The sequence below is a fragment of the Acanthaster planci genome, linkage group LG09 (genome assembly GCF_054643075.1).
Source record: "Acanthaster planci isolate LZ-2023a linkage group LG09, COTS_SCS, whole genome shotgun sequence".
Taxonomy (NCBI): Eukaryota; Metazoa; Echinodermata; class Asteroidea; order Valvatida; family Acanthasteridae; genus Acanthaster; species Acanthaster planci.
In genome coordinates, this window is record NC_141785.1 from 16,672,756 (window position 1) to 16,694,177 (window position 21,422).

Below are 21,422 nucleotides of genomic sequence, written 5' to 3' on the forward strand. Positions count from 1 at the left end.
CAGATATGGCATCCAATGTCACAGTCCAATCCGTCCTGAGCAAGATTAGCCAGGATCATCTGGAATGTTCCATCTGCTCCTGTTGCTTCAAGGAGCCTAAAATGCTCGACTGCTTGCACAGTTTCTGCCTAAAATGCCTCCAAGAGCTCAGACAACATCAGAAAACAGGTGGCACCAAGCTAACATGTCCTCTCTGCAGACGTGATACCCAGCTGAAAAGAAATGATGTTGCTGCACTGCCTAATAACTTCACACTGGGGGCCTTGGTGGACGAATTCACCATGCAAGAACAACTTCTCAAAGGTCAAGGGTCAGAGATCAAATGTCAGAACTGTGAGGAAGAAAATGAAGCCATCTCTAGATGCAGTGACTGTAATAATTTCTTGTGTCTGGAGTGTAATAAGGCACATGGACGAATGGCTAAGATGAAACATCATGTGGTGAACACACTGGAGAAGCTACGATCAGGTGAGATCTCTTACAGGAGTAAACTCAGAGAGCAGGTTCTAAAATGTGGTAAGCATCCGGACCAGAATGTCACCATCTACTGCAACACATGCGAGCAGCTTGCCTGCACAACCTGCTCTGTTCTAGACCACGCCAAGCACTCCCTCAGTGGACAAACTGAGGCCTGGGGTAGGTGCAAACGCGAAATTGCTGCACTAACTGCTAAAGCTGAACTGAAAAAAAGGGAATTAGTAGCTGCAACAGAGGGAGTCAAGAACATGAGGGAAGCACTGGATAGGGTGTTTGCTGAAACCAAATACAAAATAGATCAAAAGATTCGTGACAGGGTGGCCAGGATGTACGAGGAGGGTCATGTGTTGAAGGAGAAAGCAGAGGGCATCTACAAAGTCAGGGTCATGACACTGGAAACAGCTCAAGCAACCAATAGCAAAGAAGCGAGCCATGCAGAGCAAAAGCTGGATGAGATGAAAGGTGTCATAGATCAGGCAAGCTGCCACGAGATACTGGATCTGAAGACGAAACTAGTGCACAACTTCAAAGAACTGACAGCAAAGACGGCATGCATGGTGCCTGAAGGGTCGTCTTTCCTTGACTTTGAAGGCAATGACATGATATTTCCCATTGGGAGGCTGGTAAGTGTTTCTGAAGATGATCGAAAACCAATACTCAGTGCCCAAGCTGCAGAACTGTCAAGCCAAGGGCCTTCAAATGAGATGAAGAGGTGTCAAAAAAAGACGGAAATACACAAATTTGGAGAGAACAAGACAAAGTTTGAAATGGCGTCTGATGTAGCAGTTTTTTCGAACAATGAAGTGGTCATTCTCGATGAAAAGCGCAAACATTTGATCGGTTTCTTACCCAAGACACTTCAGTCTCCTGCCGTCTCAAAGGAGCTCAAGATTCCTGGTGTGCGTAAACCAAGGCGAGTAGCGGTGAACAAGGCCGACCTATTGGTGGTATTGGTCGGTCCGTTCATCAAGACCTTCAACAGGGAATACCATCGCTTCAGTGACTTCAAGCCTGGTATTTGCAGGAGGCCAAACAGCCACCCGACATGTCTGGCAGTGGACGACAACAATCTGATAGCAGTTGGTTATGAGAAGGAGGAAGAGATTTCCCTTCACAACCTGGACGGCACCCTCATCACGATACTCTCATCACCAGGAATTGGTGACTATTTGACAAGCCACAAGCAGCGCCTCATCTACACCGACCAGAAGGCACACAAGTTACACTCAATTGACTACAGTGGCAGAGAGGTATTCACAACTGACATAAGCACCATTGATAGAAAGGGCAGTGCTAGAGGCGTGTGTAATGACAAGGATGGAAACATCTATGTTGTAATACATTGCTTGTGTGAATCAGATGAAATTCATTATTTCGATCCCAAGGGCACATACATGGGACGTGTCATCAAGGGATTTAAACATGCACGGTCTCTCGCTCTAGCGCCAAACAGTGATCTGGTAGTGGTGGAAGAAAGTTCAGTGGCACTTTGCCGCCATGTCTAATGGTGATGCAGTTATGTCCTCACCAGCAATCCAAAGCCTACATGTATCAAAAGAAGTTGCCAGCTATCCAAATGAAATGTGCATCGCACGTTAACCCGTTGTTGTATTTTAAAGACCATGTAGCAAAAATACTATCGGTATCCGCACTGAACCTCAGCCCAGAAGCAAAGGCCTTAAGAACGGCGTATCACATTAAGATTGAGGATACTTGTACAAAAAGAGAAGAAATCATTCCTTCCTCTCCTTCAGAGGAGGTTGAAAACAGTCCCTAGAGTTTACAGGGGCATCTCAAACCAGTCTCCCTTGCCTTTGTTCAATTACAAAGGGTTGTCTTTGTTGTGGCTATTTTGTGAACTCTGCAATATTGTTAGTTTGTTGTGCATTTACTGGGTATGTTGCTTTTAACGTCTTGCAGTCTCCAACTAAAAATAGAAATTCATTTTGAGACAAACTTTCGGAAAATCTTAACTACGAGTCCTGATAAGGAGGCATTTACAGAGTAAAAACTATGACTAACAAGTTGGAAGCACTATACGGTACAAGTTAAATATGCACTTATGAACTTGTGGTGTGCATGTCTATGATTGATGAGAATAAGAAATTCTCCCTTTTGGTTTGATTTCCACCATACACGTAAATCGAATGATTTCATTTACAATACTGGCATTTCATAAATAATTATTGCGCTGTACCTCCTATTTTGCCCCTGAAGTTTGTGACTTTGTTCATCCAAACACTCTGTTGGACTGGCATATATATGTATTCATGTATATAAGATTATTCACGGCATGACAAATGACATACCAGTATCAACCCCTTGTACAATGCGGACAAAAAGAAGAGGCAATCACACAGCCTCAGTTGGAGCAAAGAGCACTGGCTGTCCACTAGATGCAATTTCTGACGATTAGACCAGGTCTAATTAATCAGGAAGAATGCAAATCAGTACCTGCTTTTGGAATGGCACTTTGAAATTCTCGTTTTGATCTCTGACCTAATTTTTTGGCAGCTGTGGTGGTGGGTTTTAATACCAGGTCCCCAACAAGTCCGTGGAAAAAAATACCTTGCAGGAATTGAAGTGTGAATTGGGCAAAGATGATTCAGATTTATCGAGAGTAAAGTCTGACACATACAGTTAGTGATGTGGTTTTTCAAAATCAGCTAGAACTTTGCAGACCGTGAGGAAACGTTCAATGTTAAGAATATCAGGATGCTACTAATCTGTAAAATAAAGAAAGCATCAAATTGTATAGAGTCAAACCTCATAAATGTGATCCGCTCTATGAAAAAGGGTATTAAGGGACACTGTGCTATTTCACACTAAGGGCTTTTGTACGTGGAGAGGGTGATTTTTTACCTCTTGGTTTATTGGCTTCTTTTATATCAGTACTTTCACAATTCATACAAGAAACCTAACTGTTGCTATGGGTATCACGAGACTTTCTTCTTGGCTGATTTCTTTTTCCATTTCCTGTGTTTAAAGGGCTTTATCTCTGAAAACAATTGTTACTGTGTATGATATGATTACACAAAATCAGTTTATTACATCTCCAGATTGCAAAATGCCACAGGGTTCAAATCTGCACCAAATTAAGCCTTAGAAAGAAAGTAACCAATTCAAATGTGTAAGTAACTCGTTTTGATAAAATGTCCCATAATACCCATTTTTGTGGGGGCGGTCACAAATGAGACTTCCTTCAGATTTTGCTGCTGGTTAATACTTTGTTCTAACAGGAACCTTGTATCATCAGGAATGAAAGCAATGAGGAAAAAAGGATCAAGACCTGAAAATTTGCCTGTTATAAGCAGAATGTTATTCTAACAGAGCTCTTATTAATGAGGTCTGACTGTAGATTTTGTTCTATTTTGTTCTCTCCCTAAATCCTTAAAGTTTTAAAGATTTAGAAATTCTGTAGCTTGGGTTTGGAAAAATTGGATGTTAGTGAAAAAAGGGGCTTTTAGGGTGAATCGGTTTATTACTAAAAATAATGAGAATTATTTGAAATTTGAAAACCTGACTGTAACCAAATACGGTAGATTTCTACATCATTCCAAACCATTACTTCTTTATTGCAATCAATTATAATCTGACACATAAACTCACTAAGGCCAATGTAGCGTCAGAATATTTGGTAATCGGACTAACACATTTTGATTTTACAAGGGAGCTACAATGTGAGCAAGCATGCCAGGGGAGGTATAGCACCCCGTATCCCCTATTTCAATTTCAACGGCAATATTTATATATATCCACACTTTCAGTAAGTCAGTCTGAGTTTGCAAATAAAGTAAATTTAATCTTGGAATAATAATACATACATCATACACGCATTAAGTGGCAATTTATAGTAAAAAGGAGAGAATCTCTGTCAAGCCTTTCAAAACTCTTGCTTCATTTACAGATTGCTATTTCTTTTGTTTACGTTGCCATGAGCATCAGAATTGATGGAATGTGCGCTATACGAATAGCCACTATTATTACAATTGTCTCAAAATTATTTAATGATGTTAAATCTATACTGTGTGACACTTCCCAATGTTTTCAAATTTAAAAGGAATTCCTCCACTCCAAATTTTAAATTTCATTAAAACATTCCCCGTTAGTTTACTCTCCCCCAAACAGTATGAAAATCAGATCCAAATGGTTTGTCAGTTTTTTCCTAAAGATATAAACATGAGAGATTTTGTTAAGAAAAGTTGCACGCATGTTTGTCTTACCTTGAATTTTTTGCGATCCCCTGAGTACATCAGTGAGGGCAGCGAAGACCTCTGTCGACCACGGTGCTGTACCCAACTCAAGATGGGTGTTCTTGAAAACATCGCTCAAAGCATATCATACACGTATGTTTGTCTTACCTTAAAGTTCTTGCAGTCCCTGACCACATCAGTGAGGGCGGTGAAGACCTCTGTCGACCACGGTGCTGTACCCAACTCAAGATGGGTGTTCTTGAAGACATTGCTCATAGCATAACATGCATTCCATCGCACCTGTATGCATCATGCAGGACAAAAGTGCACCAGTTGAGTGCCAAATCAGAACCACAGACCTTCTCAAAAGGTCAAAGAATTGGCCAGGAAAAAATGCTGTAACTTTAAATCCTAAGGCTGATTTACAAAGAAACCTTCCTCCAATTAATCTACTACTGTGGCACCATCCATGCATTTTTCAGAGAGACTCATGTGCAGAAGTGACCGTACTAACGAGGATTTCTTCTCGTTCGGAAGACGGACAAGTCACATTTCATCCAACTCAGTGATGCTGTAAGAAACAAAATGCTGACTTGTCACAGACTGATACTCAGTCCCGACAATCATGAGTTCAGTTTTTTACCTGTGACTTTACTTAGTGCTCGATATCGGTGAACACTGCAGTCGAAACCCCTCAAGACCCTACAAAAGCACACAAGACCTCCAGTCTGAATCCAAGTCACAAGCTATTTGATTGAATTCCCTTGTGACTAGTTGTCTTGTGTCTGGCCTTGCATCTTGTATTGTCATGGTTCCAATTACTGGTACATGTGCAATACTGCCTAATACACATGTACCTCCTGACTGTGTCATACTGTGAGCGTACATTATAAAGCTAAGGCATATTCACCTGAGTTTTACAAACATACTTATGCATGTGACTTATTCAATTTGGAATTATGTCGCATTAAAGCTCTTAAAGGACTCTCCAAAAACAATATCAGATGAAGAACTATGCAAAAATGTCAAACTATTTTCATTTTTTAGATGTCTTTTGAAAGTATGTCAATAAACCTATCTACCAACAGAGACGTAACCTTGACCTTGATGGCCATCCCCACAGAGAACACTTTTATTAACAAAAGTAACATTAGCAGCAATATCCGCTCCGAGCAGAACAACAGAGGGCATGTTTTTGGGGGGGTACTCACTGCACAGCCACGCCCTGAGGTGCACAAGTATATGCGCATTTGATGCAGAGCACACCGAGTACGTGTGGCTGATTTATTACGGCTTGTATGGTCTTTGCGTACACGCAGAATGCGTGCAAGAACCCGCTTGTAACCCCCTGTCTTTCTTTCGCTGATTGGGAGTGCACTTCAGCTCGGGGCGGATAAAATATCGGAGGATCATTTTTCTATCCTTTTTTTTTAAACGATTTCAGATGTTTGGACATGTCGACAAACTTATCCCACAAGGGAGGGTTCACCTTAACTCTGATAGCAGCTGCTGTAGTGATGTTCTTCAGTAAAGCCTTGATGGCATCAGTGACAACAGTCTGAATGCTGCTTTTGGCTGTTTGTTCATGGAAACAAAAAAAAGAAATTTCAAGAGTCAATATACAAACAAATCAAAAAGATGTATCAACTTAAACCACCAAAACAGCACAAAACATGCCACTGTTTGTGCAGGGTTTCCTCCGCCATACAAATTTTGATATTAACCAAACCTCTTGCAACTGGACTCTGGCACTGCTAACCAAAGAAAATTCCACTAGCACTGACAAATTCAATGCCAAATCAGGATGCACACAGCTGCATTTAACCAAAATTCATAGCTGACCTGTGATTTATGTACGCTTACTTTCTGCTGTAGTTTGTGCAAGTCTGTCCTTCACAATAATGCACAGACGTGATTATAAGGCCCAGAAGACCACTGACAACTCAACCATAAATGTCAATTCCTTAAAACGCCTCTTGAGGAATATGTCCCAGTCAGGCAAAGATTTCTTGAAATTACCTGATTTGGCTTTGTCATGCCTATCGTCACTCACCCAAAGCTTGGGGTCTTGCGAAGCGTACAAGCATTCCCAAGGCTCGCACGGCATTGGACTTGACTTTGTCGTGATCCGATGCCCCAGTGATGGCTGCCGTAAACAGCTTCTGAAGGAGCATGTCTGAGAATCCCTCTAAGAAAGTGGAATCGCCCGCATCTCTGAGACAAGAAGGGCAAAATAATGGGACTTATTACAGAGAAAGTCAACAGATACAGAAAAAAGTTACGGAGGAATAAGAGCTTTCACCTGGCAGCCATCAAGGATTCTTCAGCAAATGATCAACTAGACCTCATGACATTACAAAGGTTGGACAGCCCAGAAATGATACCGAGAAAACACTTGTGCATTAGTTCCCTTTCAAAAGGGCTTCTGGGAAACACAGAACTGGACACTGCACTCTCATTGGAAATACTGCCAATGGTACTACGGTTGAGTATGTCACTAATGTAGAAATCTGGACAGAACATTTTATTTTTAAATTTAACAAAAATGAATCAACAGACATTTAAATACATTCCCGGTAAAATCAACTCTGAATTGTAATGATACAACTCTGGAAAATAAGCTTCAAAATATCATGAATTTTACATGCTAGAGAACAAACTCTCAAAAACCTAAACTAAAATAATAGAGTCCTTCCTTTACAAAGCTCACGCCACCAAAATATTAGCTACAACAAATATTCCACGATAAAGCTTCAATTAATTCTGTAAAACACATACCATTGACCATTATGTACAAAACTCACTATGAGACCAGCATTACAGCATTACTTGTAGGTGAAAATATTTCAATTCTCATGATTAACGGCATTTTAATGTAAGCAAACTAATGACAGGAGTTACAGTGAAAACCTTCCTCAATTGCTACATTGTTGTGACATGGTAACAAGATGAGGACAAACCATTTTGTTTCTTTCAAGCTGGCTGAGTGAAACATTACGGCATCCGCTTTAATGAGGCTGTCTTGGTTAAGCAAAGCAGGCAGAACACTACAATTTGAGCTTCAGTTTCCGGAAAACACTCTTTAATCCATACAGGGCGGTGCATCAGCCGGAAAGCCAACTCAGCGATTATCTGAAGGCAAGGGAGAGAGCAGCCAAGTCCTGAAGTATTTCCCAAGGGTCCTTATCAGAGAGCAATAACATCAGGGTCCGGCCAAATATATGCCAGACGGTTGGCAACTTCTGGCACGGGTTATAAATTCAGCGATAACTGCAACACCGAGGTGAAATTAGGTATGCACGTCAAAGCACAGTCCCTAGTGTGATTTGCAATCATTCCATGGAATAAATATCCATGGCACATAGTTCATCATCATCATGTACCTAGAGGTACAAGAGGCTGGACAAGGAGGTAAACAAGGAGGTTAAGACGAGTCACAATCGGGGTGTCAAAATCTTGTTATTCTTCTTAAAGGCGGGTGGGGGCCAAATTGAAGTTTTAAATTTCAACTAATGACTGGAAGACTGTATGTCTGTAGAACTCTACAAATCCCAAGGGCAAGAAAGAATTTTCAAATGAAATAGTTTTTGGTGATGTGAGTGAATAGGTACATGTAGGCCTGACAAATATCAAGCCAAAAAATCCTTGATGTCAAATTTCTGGTAATCTCTTCGTTTTTCTAATTTGACTCAGGTTTCTGCTGTTGCAGAAGTGGGGCTACAAAATCTTGTTGAAACAAAGTCTGGTGATTTCTTCACTTTCAACTTGAGCGTCTATTCAGCTCAGGCTTTTTCAATTCAGCACTTGTGTTTTAAGTGACTGCATATATACAGTACAATCTCTGGGGTTTATTCATGTGTGTGAAACACTCTCATCTGAATTTACGGTAAATCCCTAAATGCACATCTCACTTTGCCAGCTAACAATTCCCCGAGTCTTCTTCAAGCTCCCAGAATGTCTGTCAAATGCTGAAATGTAATATCAGTCATTACGAACGTGTCGCGTCCCTGATATGTTGATCGTGATACATTGTCAGTTGTCTGACAGTCCTCCCAAGATACCATCTGCTGGAATCACCTCTGATCTGGTGCACACGAGCCACGTGTCCAGACACTAACTATACTGACATGGGGCACTCCAACCACAAGATGTAGGCCAAGTAGATGCTACATAAGCGGGACCAATCCCGGGAGGGTTACAGGCAGCGGGTAACTCTAGCAGCTCTTGCGGTTCATGTTTGAGAGGGGCCTGGGAATACCGTAAGAATTGGGCAGGTAATTTGAGTGATTGCCCGTGAATAATGCATCAGGGCGGCCGCAACAAAATACGGCAGCTGACTCTTTCAGTGTCCGGGATGAACCCGTTAGAGAAGGAGTGATTTATGAAATGTCTGGATTAAACCTGACACTACAACAGGTGTCGGCAGTGCAGTGACTGCATGCAGGCAAGCCCATTTGATCTGCTCCAGTTCACCTTTGGATTTGCAGAGCATTATTAATGGCTCCAACAGGGGATGGCTTTCGTGGACAAGACGAGTACAGCAACAATTTACTGTTGAGGGGGGTGACGCTTCCGAGCACGCACAATGTACTAGCATACAGGATGTGGCTTTCCGAACCTTTTCTGACAGCAGGTCGACTTTGGCATGTACACACCATAAATTTTGTGCGCGGCATTAGCCAAGTGCAAAAGCACACTTTAATACTTAACAGATATGCAGGGAAACGGTCATTATCAGTTATGATACGATCCCAATTGGGATATTGCAAGGTATCACAATGGATGCATGCATGTAAAACAATAGCAGCGGGCTTAAGATTTCAGACATACAACTTCAGATAGGATCAGTATTCATTTCAAAAAGCAACACTCTGTCGGTCTGTCTATTTGTAATGCTTTGATACCACAGCTCATTGAAAGTTAAAGGATCAGTTGAGCTTATAATGATAATTTATTCATTTATAAAGCACAAATTTCACATAGATATGTTCAAATGCGCTGTACAATGAAGACTTGAGGGTGGAACAATGAATACATTTAAACATGTTTGAGTTGATGGCATACAAGGGAGCCTCGGGCATCCGCCAAACGACCCACATTCACCAACATCAGTAAAGGGGAGACAGTAAGAAGCAGTTACAGTTTTAGAGGTGGGAGGGAAACCCCAGAGGAATATTCTGGGTAAAACCCACGGAGTCAGGTAGGGACTGAAAACCCAATCCATATGTGGACCGGGCCGGGAATCGAACCCGGGACCACAGAGGTGGAAGGCAAGGAAAGAACTACCTTGCCAACCTGACTCCCGTACTAGCTTACTTAGCATGTAATCTCAACTGGGAAATCACAATACACCTCAACTGTCAGACATGGGGTGTCTTTTCCATCAACAACCTCTCCACATTGGGATACCACAATGCAGCTACGGACAACAAAACAATGACAATTCTTTTTTTATCAGAAGAATGCAGCATATGCCAAAACCGTCAGGGCTAGTATATAAAAAATGTCAGCAAATTTAAAAGTAATTTTCTTTCCCCTAAGCGATGCTTTTTGAAAGTGTTATACAAACTGCCTTGTTTTGTGATAAAAATCAAACGAGAAGAGGATCTTACTTTTCAACTCAAAACTGAATTGAAATACCAGGTCCTGTGCACTTCAGGTTATGCATTTTTCAGGTGACTCCAATCATAAGTTTGTGATACCTGTTTAAAGTTTCTACTACCATTTCGAAAATTAAAGCTTACACACGGACCACAGGTGCACAACTTTCCAGTCCTAAGGACAAAGCCTAACCCAACGGGTAAGAAACCTAAATGTCACTGTGGTCTGTAACAAGATCTAACCGGTCAACAAGATCCCAGGGGTACTGGGCCTTACAGTCTGAAGTAGTCAGTCACCACAGTGGCACTGCCAGGTGTGAAATGGCTGGATGAAGAGAAATTCATGAAACGTCCAGGAGAGGGGTTGTCATGGCAACAACAACAAAAATGCTCGGAGACTTTTTGGACAACATACATAATACAAAAACCGCAGCAAACCGCTGGTTGAAATAAGTGACCTAAAATACAAATCAAAAAATTAGGGGGGCCTGACGTTTCGATCCCGGCAGAATCTTTCTCATAGCCTGAGAAAGACTCCATTAGGATCGAAACATCAAGTCCTCATACTTTTTTGAAATATTCTAGAGCTTTTCAGGCTACCGAGATGAGATTACGATAAAATAAGATTTAGATACCGGTGTGTGACTATTGACTTACTTGTTAGCGATGAGTGCATCGCTGAGGTTACCGATGGACCAGGCTGCGCGTATGCGGACATTGACGGACGGATCTTCCAGGCATGTCAAGATTGCATTGGCTGTATCAGCAACAAACATTACATCCTGGCCAAAGTACAAAAAAATCCTCATTCAATCACCATTTCCACTACAATGCCTTCGCTGCTTTTGAGGACTCCATGGTTCATGACTTGAAATACTTGAAAATAAATAATTTGGGGAGGAGAATCTTTCGACCAAGATTCCCTTCAAGGCAATGTTCATTCTTCCCTGCCACAAGCTCCGAGCATCAGTTCAACGGAGACTGACTGCGTGTGTAGAAACAACTTGGAACAGAATGCGCACAAAAGGGCACCGTATTAAAACAAGAGGAATGCGCTAAAGAGAGTAGGGTAATGAAGAGAATGGAATTCGCCATAAAGCTACAATAGCAGATGTATTAATTTGTGCCGTCGAGTCCTCTTATAAACAAAATCAATATAAAGCGTGCAGAACTTTTGTTGAACCAAGAAAATAAAATCTTGGTTCTAATAGAAGGAAATAACCTACAATACCTACCAATAAGAAACCTTCATAATTAATTAGAGATATGAACCTTACCTCCCTGAGGCAGGGATAGAGGACGTATGCTCCCAGGGCCCTGACTGCCGCTGCTTTGACTCGGTAGTCCTCCTCGTTGGTGAGACCCAAGAGGAGGGTAATGCAGAGAACTTGCTTGCCCATCTGCCGCCGTGGAGAGATCAGAATTAACAGTGATACCTTTGATCTAACTACGCTAAAAACGTGCCTAAAATCCTGTATTGGTCTCGCGAGACTTTTAAGAATTCAGCGTAGAGGAACAAAACGAGATCTACAAGTTTGCATAATAGAATTGATGCCCCAATTTGACAATGACTGGTTTTCCTCCTGGGATGGATTGCAGAGTATTCATGAAGGCATGTACACACAGCAATATTCATAAATCATTGAGGATTTTTTTAACAAGCTTCATGAAATAAGAATAACATGACGTGGGACATGACCCTATCTGTGCTGGATTCTCCTAAAACTGGAGGACACAGGACTGAGAAGGAATGTTATGTTGAAGATTGAAGTCTTCAAATTACAAGTTTTCTTAATTCTAAACCTAGAAAGGGATGAGGTCCTGAATTTTAAACTTTAAGAAAACGGGCATCAAATACTAACAAACATGGCAAACACAATACACTACACTGCATAAATCACAAGCCAGTGATTAATACCTTTAGCAGTTCAAAGCACTGTGATCCAATTGTAGACAAGCAATAACATGCAGACGACTGGAGAACGCTATTGGCCGAATTTTGCAGTATGGCTGGCAGCGGACCAATTAGAAGTCTATCCCACAACAACACAACCTGCCAAAAAACGAGGGTCAACCAAGAGCAACTGAAGAAATTCATTGAAAGACTGAAATGCAAGCCAACATCCGAAAGGACAAAAACCCCAGACCCCTCTGAGGATGAGAATGTCATTTTGAACGAATAAACAAAACACAAAGCTCATACATGACAGCCCTTACACATGTTACAGGACAGCTGAAGGTTTTAAAATTTCACCAGTCCCAGCCCATTCTCATGAAGCTAATACACCAGCAAATGACATCCTTAAAACTATTGAAGCAATATTTTCAATTTGCTTCCAGAAGTTAAAATCATGCCCAACAATTTTCCAAACAGCCAGGAAATAATTTAAATTTTGTTTAGCCAGTGCATTCAACTCCAAACAAAATCTCAAACTGAATTTTGATTGAACATGATTGCATAAACGTTCTCAAGTTACAACAGGTACAAAATCTCAGCAGTTTATCGGCAATGAGGGGGTTTATACTTTCAAGGAGCACAATTTTCCTAGGGAACAATCCTCCCAGAAGTTGCCTACCTCCTCTGGAGAGAGTGGAACAGCAAGCTGGCTTGTTGGAGATTCCAATTCTGGGCTTAGCTGAGACAGCATGGCCTTGCCAAGCTCCTCAAGAACCTGGGGAAAATTATAGTGAACCCATGACCAGGAGGAAGTTCTGCTTATAGTATAAAAACATTTTTCAGGAGCATTTGTAGTCGAGCTCTTGTGGTGTCAATTTTTTGCCCAACGTTTTAGGAATGAGACAAAGTTTACCAGGTAACAGCCGATGTGCTAGATTGGGGCTTAACTAGGATTTGATATTAACCTTGTTTGCTTCGAACGGAAAAGAATTTTCCATTTTTCCTGTGCAAAATCCTTGTATAAGGAAACCCTTTAACAGAAATATTTTTCCTTTCAAAATGTCAAATCAGAATGTAGCTCATTTCTCAGTCAGCAGACAGGGAGTAAACATTCCCAGTTGGGAGCACCACTTGCTCCTATTAAAAGGAGCACTTTCAGGTATTCTCAACTGGGCACTGGTGTTCCAAAATGGGTATACTTGGGTTTCTTTGGTTTTTCCAGGTGGGTAATAGCTGAATTCAGTACTTTAACAAAGACTGATCTGAATGATAAGAAATTATAGTTTAGATCCACAAATCTGACACCTGCAGATTTTTCCAAACTGACAAAACAATTCTCATGTTCAGGTGTCAGGCTTCAGCTGAAGCTCATTTACGTGGCGTGTTTCAATGTATACTTACACCTCATCAATTTTTTTTAAATGTATAATTCTCTTGTGCTTACCTTGAGGCCATGCAACTGGACAGAGGAATCGACCTCACCAAGACAACTGACTACAATGGTGCAGATGTGATCCAAGATGTCACGGACAATGGGGAAGTAACCTTTGACCAGCTGGGTCATGACCTGCAGGGCCTCCAACCTCACTGGTAGGGCTTCATTGGGTGTCTGCAGCCTGAACCAAGACAGAAGTATTACTCAAGTGCTCTTTTTAAAACAGGATGCAGTATGTATTTTACGTGAATAAGGGATTTCAACTTGAAGAAGGCCAAATCGCTCACAATTTTACCAGATGCATTGACCACATTTCTGCTTGTGCTTTTAATGCATCTCGGGGGACCCCAGGTGCTTGTACTGTGCTTACTCATGACAAGCACCAGGCCTAGACAAGAATGGAAAAACCTAAACATTAGGTTGTTTACTCTACAACTAAGTACTCCTGAAAGGTTTTGAAACTTTGCATTGTGGATTCAAGTAACAATGTGACTCCAATAGTCAACACAGTGTACCTGCAAAGCTCTGCACTGATGGGACCAGGGTTCTCAGTAGAATCCTTGAGGATAGCATCAGTGCACCACTTGACGAGCCAAGACACTGAAGCATCTTCTAGGAGATTCTGGGGTGCTAGGTTCCCATCCCTGCAAGGCTGCTTAGTGGAAGGATCTCCAGTCCCGCCTAGCCCTGAAGCCGACGCACCCTCCAGCTGACCCCGAGGGGGATGGTGGTTTAAACCCCCACCTTGCTGCTCTGAAGACTGATCCCGAGAACATCCCGGAGTCCTTTCGTCAGAGTGGATCGTTAAGGCCTTAAATGTATCCAATGGCGCCGCAGTGCTTAATGGCTTCTGGCCGCTGATGCTGGCCCTACATGGGGTGTCCAGAGTTCCAGCGGTCAATTCCACATCGCAGACAGGCTGACCTTGCTGATCCGATTTCAGTGTTTCTTGGTGATGTCCAAAAGATGCTGGAGGTTTACCGACGGCTTGTGCATCCTCTCCAATTCTAGCATCCTCCTCCTCTGAATCCTCGTCTTGTTTCCTCCTCCAGGACTCGTCGTCTTGGTAGTCTTCATCTCGAGGGCTCTCATACCCCTCCAGGGTCTTCTCACCCCCACCCGGTGTCCTCCAGGAGGGAGCATTGATACCTGTCTGTGAGGCACTCCCCGATGGCTGGACGGCCAGCGTTCCGAGGAAATCCGGCAACTGCAAGAGGGCGGTGACTTCAGGGAGGGGGGCACTGTTGGAGAGGACGGCTCCCATGCAGGTCAGGCAGGCAGTCCGCACGTTATTGTCTGAGCACATCAGAAGGAAAATTTAACACTGACATTATGTTAGCAGATGCTCTCCATGAGTTGATTGGAATAAACTGGGGACGGGGCATGTGACCCAGGTTCAAGTTCTACATACCTCTGTGAGTAAAATAGGGTTTGATTCCCTTGACAATCTTAGTCAGGAGTCCTGGGGCCAGCTTGTGATAGGGAACGTTCTGGACCAAGATGGACAGACACTACGTGCACAGAATGTTAATGGAAGGAAACAGGTATTACAGGTGGGTCGACAATATTCAGATTGGGCAATTCAGGTCACAAAAAATCTTTACTGGGTGCGTATGGAACAAAATCTTTCTGTAAAACCAACAACTGACTAAAACCTCACACTGATTTATCAGATTGGTTATTTATGATGAACAAGAGTATTTTGTGATCAACTCACCGTGCATTGATTCATTTACACATTAAAACCGGGGAATGGCCAAACTTGCTACGTGAACGGTAAACCAACATCTCAGGGCTTGATGCTCAGATGTTTATTCACAGAAATTACTGACCTTGATTATCTGAGTAAGCGTCGTGGAGAAGCTCTCGGCCATCAGAGCTAGGATTAGACAGCGATGGATCTCCTTGATCGTGGATGCCAGGGTGTGGGAGAATGGCGTGAAGGCAGCATGTTTCAGATCACTGAGAAAAAAGAAACAAGAATAAACAGTCACAACCAATCACTGCAATTTCATGTTAATCAAAACATCAGTGGCCAGGGTGGCCACATTTCCGCTGTTTGTGAACAAGAGTCAACTTGTTCTTGAGTAGCAGTGACGTCCCTTTGCTGAGGGCAAACTGTGTATGTGCACAGGTTTATATGGGTAATTCCAGAAATGATGGGCCCAAAAGTGTGACATTTTTGTGTCCCTGTTACATCTGACCTTTGTTATTTGACATGGAAATATCACCAGAACTGATTTCAAACTAATTTTACTTGTTTGGCAGGTATTTTGCACTAGCACTAATTTGTCACTCTTGGGAATTAGAAAATGTTTTCTGATCTTACAAAATCATATGTCAGATGAAAAAAAAATGGATCCCTAATTTCTGGAATTACCCATACGCATGTTGCATGGACTGCACTAAGTACGAGCAATCACTTTCTGATGGAATGACTCCAAGTGTGCTCTGGACGCCCAGTGAAATGGTTTCCATCAATCTCTATCTTCTTTGCCAGCGGGCAGATACTTCTATACAGAGTGGAATAGGGCAGTTAACAAAATGGGCTAGTGGCCACATAATGGTCAAGATCTTGCCTAACAGGCTAGAGGCACAAAACTGCCTGGTGGCCACAAGACAGCAGAGGTGAGATTGACTCATGATAAAAAGTTGAAAACAGCTGAAAAAAGGTATAAAGAAGCTGAACTGTGAAAATCTCCTACACTTTTGTACACAGCCAGTGAGGAAAAAAAGCTGAAATCCAAAACAATAAAAGCTGAAATCAGCTAAAATGCTGAGAAATCTCACCCCTGAGACAGTCAAAGTGTGTTGGCAAAAGAATCAAGAGACTGGACCTGGAAGGCTGTATGACCTACCTATCATCTGCAGCTGCCAGGAACTGTTTGGAACCGTCCACCAAAGCAGCCAAAACGACCACACTACCAACCCGGGCCTGATAACAAGACAAGAAATCAATAACAAATGGTTTTGTTATTGTCTGCATTTGTAAATGCAGACAGACATTCTAAATATTGACCTCTCTAGTAGGCAGGACAACTTGATCTCAGAATTTTCACAAGATGAAATGACTACATCTGGGTATTAACAAGTGGAGAAAGGTACTTCAAGGGCCAAGGTTTGGTGGGGCGTTAACTTTCGGCAGGGGAAAGGGGCGATAGGGTAGGGAGGTACATGTAAATTGGGGACTGAGACTAGATCTTGATGTGGGTTAGGAGGGGGTAACCTTCCGAGAGATGGTAGGGACGTACCTTTTGAACCGTTAGTAGGGAAGTGCTTCTTCAGGGTCCCAACTGGAAAGTTTTAAATAAGTGGCTATATTCATAAAATGCAGTGTTTATGCAGTTCTAAAGACCATATATTTTCCAACCAATCATGCAGAATTAAAGCCGAGGTCCTATGACCATGGCTACTGACAGCCAGAGCCCTGCGTTGGTGGAAGGGGGAAACGGTGTGTTGCCTGAGGTGTGTTCTCATGAGGCCGTACCTTTGGGGCTGGGTCCTTGAGCATGCTGGTGAAGAGGGAAAATGACTGGGAGGACCCCGAGGCTGAGGGCGTATCGGGGATGAAGGCTGACCAGTAGCCAAAGATGTGCTTCTTCTCGGTGTTCTAAAGATGGACAAAAATACATACTGTAAGATTCAAACTGTCAATCACTGCTCAATGCATTCTCTTCAACCATCACAAGCATCGGCTGCAGAGCCAGATGAGTGCCTAGAGCCCCCCCCCACACAAGAGCTATCTACTGAGCAACAAGTCATTTATAGAGGGATTTCATATTCGCGCCGTCTGTGCATATCCGCATTGAAACCGAGGCTCTCTGTGTTGAACTTCATCGCGCGCGCCCACGGAGTCGACACAGAACATGCACTATCCCGTTCTCAAGTGTGACACCAGTTTTTAACCACGCCCACTGCACAAGATACACGACCATCGCAGGTCCGTTAGTTCGCGGTCAATTGTCGTTATTTTTTTCTTTTGATTTTACGTGTCGAGTCATCCTGAAAGATTCTTCCACAAAAATTTGCAGCCTGAAAAGTCTGAATTTAACATACCTTTATGTATTTTGTGTCTTAACTCCTTACTTTCAATCGTCTGATCGTATAAAGAATTGAAGCTGACACATACAGCCTCGTTTTCAAACGCGGAAGTGCGCAGATCGACGCTAAAAGCGTCGTATTGGGATCCCTCTATGGTCATTTGCTCAGCAGGGCCCTCATGGGTACGGTCAGTACCAAGCTCACACTATCATTGCAGCATGAGCTTAAAGTTGAGCTTAAGTATTGAAATAATTTCATAATTTCTGGATGATGCGGAGCAAGAGCTGTCATCCTACTGACAACGGCCAAGCATGTTTTTAACTACAATGCAAAATTGCACAAGGGCAGAAGTCTCTCAAATTCTCCAAAGTCTGATTGCTCCAGGAAGGGTCAGCTCACCTTAATGATGCAGTGAAGGCACGTCAGGGCAGCCTGTCGGACTTTGGAGGCCGCCGATCTTAGCTTGGATGCCTGCCCTCCCTCTGTGTCTGAATACTCAGACTCCGAGCTGCTGACCCGCCCCCAGGCTGGGAAGAGGGCGGAGGGGTCAATATTGTAAGAGCTCTGAGAGGGAACACGTCAAGAAAAGAAATACATGCTTGTTTCAAAGAGCTTATATATTTTGCGATTTTGAGGATGAGATTAATTAGTTGATTTAATTCAAAATTGAAGTCTTAGCCCAGGGGTAATTTACTCGAGAATGTTCACATTTCAAATTTTGATACATTTTCGCCATTCTTCATTCACGCAAAATTTGTATCTCATTTGCTGACACAATCTGCATGCTGTCATACAGGAGGAGTCTGACGCGTTCCCAAATCCCAAGAGTTCAAACTCTATCTCTTAACAATCTGAGGACACTCATTTTTACACCTAAATGTATTCATTGTCTTTCAAAGATGAACTTCAAGAGGGCCAATTTACCTGTGCATTGGAATTCCTTCCAGTCTCTGGGATGCATGCCGAGGATGGCTCTACCCTCTGCGATGATCCATACCGCCCAATGTCCCGCCCCTTCCTCGGCGTTGGGACCTTTTCCTTCTCCTGCCTCCCTTTCCCCTTCTTCTTCCCTTTCTTTCCCGGCTGGGGCCGGGGCTGGGTGAACGGCAGCAAGCCCCCGCCTCCTCCGCCCCCCGGCCGCAAGCTAATCTCCTCCTCTACCGCTCTTTCTTTCGCTAGTTCCCCATCCAGCTCTTTGCTCTTCTCTGGCTTTTCTCGCTGGTGGGGTCGTCGGGGGGTGGCACCTGAAGATGAAACACCCGATGAATCGCCCTTGGGTGGGGGTTTCCTGGGGGTGGAGTCTGTGGGCTTTGAAGGGGAAGGGCCTGAATCAACCTGGTAGAGGGGTGACGGGTAGAGGGTCTGTGGGATGATGAAGCTGGTTCCGACCCCTGGGAGACCGTAGAGCATGTATGACTGTTGAGAAGGTATAAAGATTCCATATCAAATGTTGAATAGAAATGCTCGCGTGAAGTCAAACAGGAGAAAATGTAGACCAAGGATTTTCAAATTCAATGGAAAATGAACCAAGTAAAAAATAATCAATGTGGATTGAAACATAGATTTTAAGGTGAAAACTTACGGTAAAAACTGAATAAGACATACAACAAATTTTATAGCTTTGGTATTAAACCATCCTCCCATAAATCTGTGAATTATTATCTCCTGTAGCTATCTCAGAGTTGTAATCAGAAAACTTTGGAATGCGCAGTAGCAGTACGCAACTGACACCTATATAAGGACTCTACCTTGAGTGCTGCCAGAATGACTCCAAGCTGGTCACTATGGACATCTTTACAGACAGCGAGGACATTCTGAAGACCACGCAAGGTGCTCAGGAGAAGCTGGAAGTAAAGGGAGAAACAGGTCAGATAATGAATCAAGACTTCAGGCAATCACTTCCCTATGTCTATCACCGAAGTCCAGATCTAGTCTGTCTTTACTCTTATCCCCAAACAAGTACATGTATGTGACCAGATCCAATAACGTGAGCGTTGAGTCCAGTTTTTCAGTAACTCTGTTTTAGAATGGGCTTTTTGCTTTGATGCATCTCAGTTTGGTATCCTGATGCAAACTGCATATTGCATTTGCAAAATATGTTGCAGGGTTCCAATCAATACATGCTGGGGAAGATACAGCCAGCCAGCTGAAAGTGGTTCTGGTGACTTGCGGCTCATTTCGATCGGTAGAACTATATAACAGAGTATGGGAGGAAGACATCTGACACCCTTTGGGATCCTTACCCTGAAGTGGCTGTAGTCATCGGTACCCTGTGCTTTAGGACTCTGCAGCACTCTTAGCATCTGATTATAGCTGGTCTGCAGATACTCAGAGTCAATGACATCACCAGATTCATCTCTACCAAAAAAAAAAAAGAGCAATTAAAAAATTCCCCAAATGCCTGTCACGGTGGCAATTTTGACAATCAACCTGAGTATTTTTACTTCAATTCGTACCATTTTCTGCAATTTGAACTGTTAACATTGACAATGACAAATGCAGCGCAAGCCAGCAGTGGAAACTGCTTCTTTGATTTTGTTGAGGCTGAGTACTGCAGGGTGCCTTTTGTTATAGCAAGGGGAATCTGCAGATTGTGTACGCTATTTACATTCAGCCAGTTATCAAGGGAAAAACATCCATTAGAGTTTTACAATGTTCAGTATTACTTATTCTACAACATAATCCCAATTTTGGTAAATTACATGCATGTCTCAGGCATTATATTTTAAAGTTTTTCTTGCTCCTCAAAATCACTTTACTCCCTGTTCTCTCCTCCAGGGTTACTGGGGGACATGTCAAACGCAGGGAAGGAATTTCACGACGGCCACGGAAGCCATTGAAATTGATGCCCTTTCAATTACCAGTATGCCCCTTGGAAAATAACACTATCCACTGTGCCCTTTTCATGAAAAACAGGAATTGAAAGTTTATTGTTATCCATCCACATTCTCCACGGTGCTCTTTGCCCAGGACCGACCGGCCTGAGTAAAAATCTTGCAGCACATGTCTATTACTTACCCTGGCCCTCACCTTGCTGCGACAGCAACTGCATAATTCCAAAATATGCCATGCAGTGCCATTGTACAGTGTACATGGTCGTTTGCGCGCGGTCTGCCAAAGTACATGTACGGTGCATACATGAACCGAGTAGGGTGCTAGCTTTTTAATCTAGGCATGCGACACACACTTCGGCTGCTAGCACAATGAAGACCACCAACATGAGTGGCACTCGCACTGGTCTTTTCAAGTTCATGTTGCCAGCCGGCCGAGCATCCACGGTGCACTGGCGCTATGTGCGCCTTGACTAAAGGCTATGAAAATAGAGACTCACGAAGTTGCTTCAATTGTGTAAACTCCCTCGTTGGAAAATAGATGTACACGTACATGTACGTTGTAATCCAGACGGAGTAACACCGGCTACCGGCATGTGTGTGACACAACTAAGACACGAGGGTGCTGTACACCATGTGTGGAATATACCGTATAGTACAACAAACAGACATCGCGCATTTTACACTGCTTTTCTTATGAACTTCATCATGGCCTAGTTTTTTGTAAATCAGTTGTCAAAAATACATGATCGTCAGTCCACAGAGCACTGTGATTGGTAAGCAGTACCCTGTGAGGATCACATAAAACGATCCAGGAAACTGAAAGATGCAATTTCCTGTTAAATTTTATGCAGTCCCAGATAAAAGAGAAGAGCTGCTAGAATCTTAATGTTAACTCTGCTTAGGCCTAGTGTGTTGTTGCTGATTGGCACTTTGCCCTTTTTCATA

At 42.8% G+C, this 21,422-nt stretch overlaps 2 protein-coding genes across 4 annotated transcripts in view; one reads left to right on the top strand and one right to left on the bottom strand.

Moving 5' to 3' along the window:
* The window catches only part of LOC110988855 (uncharacterized), a 30,019-nt gene extending 27,562 nt beyond the window's left edge, over positions 1-2,457 (top strand). For all 3 annotated transcript variants that reach the window (XM_022252763.2, XM_022252764.2, XM_022252762.2), the window contains one exon: positions 4-2,457. In XM_022252763.2, coding sequence (XP_022108455.2) covers positions 6-1,982 — 1,977 coding nt within the window. In that variant the 5' untranslated portion in view covers positions 4-5 and the 3' untranslated portion in view covers positions 1,983-2,457. The remainder of the gene's footprint in view (positions 1-3) is intronic.
* The window catches only part of LOC110988854 (HEAT repeat-containing protein 6-like), a 73,617-nt gene that overhangs the window by 47,265 nt on the left and 4,930 nt on the right, over positions 1-21,422 (bottom strand). Inside the window, exons 4-20 of the mRNA XM_022252761.2 lie at positions 19,887-20,001; positions 19,392-19,487; positions 18,568-19,059; positions 18,043-18,207; positions 17,090-17,212; positions 16,461-16,537; positions 15,435-15,564; positions 15,014-15,113; positions 14,118-14,898; positions 13,612-13,783; positions 12,847-12,942; positions 12,189-12,323; positions 11,548-11,670; positions 10,928-11,052; positions 6,724-6,884; positions 6,160-6,245; positions 4,839-4,970 (exon numbers count right to left, since the gene is read on the bottom strand). Coding sequence (XP_022108453.2) covers positions 4,839-4,970; positions 6,160-6,245; positions 6,724-6,884; positions 10,928-11,052; positions 11,548-11,670; positions 12,189-12,323; positions 12,847-12,942; positions 13,612-13,783; positions 14,118-14,898; positions 15,014-15,113; positions 15,435-15,564; positions 16,461-16,537; positions 17,090-17,212; positions 18,043-18,207; positions 18,568-19,059; positions 19,392-19,487; positions 19,887-20,001 — 3,109 coding nt within the window. The remainder of the gene's footprint in view (positions 1-4,838; positions 4,971-6,159; positions 6,246-6,723; positions 6,885-10,927; positions 11,053-11,547; positions 11,671-12,188; positions 12,324-12,846; positions 12,943-13,611; positions 13,784-14,117; positions 14,899-15,013; positions 15,114-15,434; positions 15,565-16,460; positions 16,538-17,089; positions 17,213-18,042; positions 18,208-18,567; positions 19,060-19,391; positions 19,488-19,886; positions 20,002-21,422) is intronic.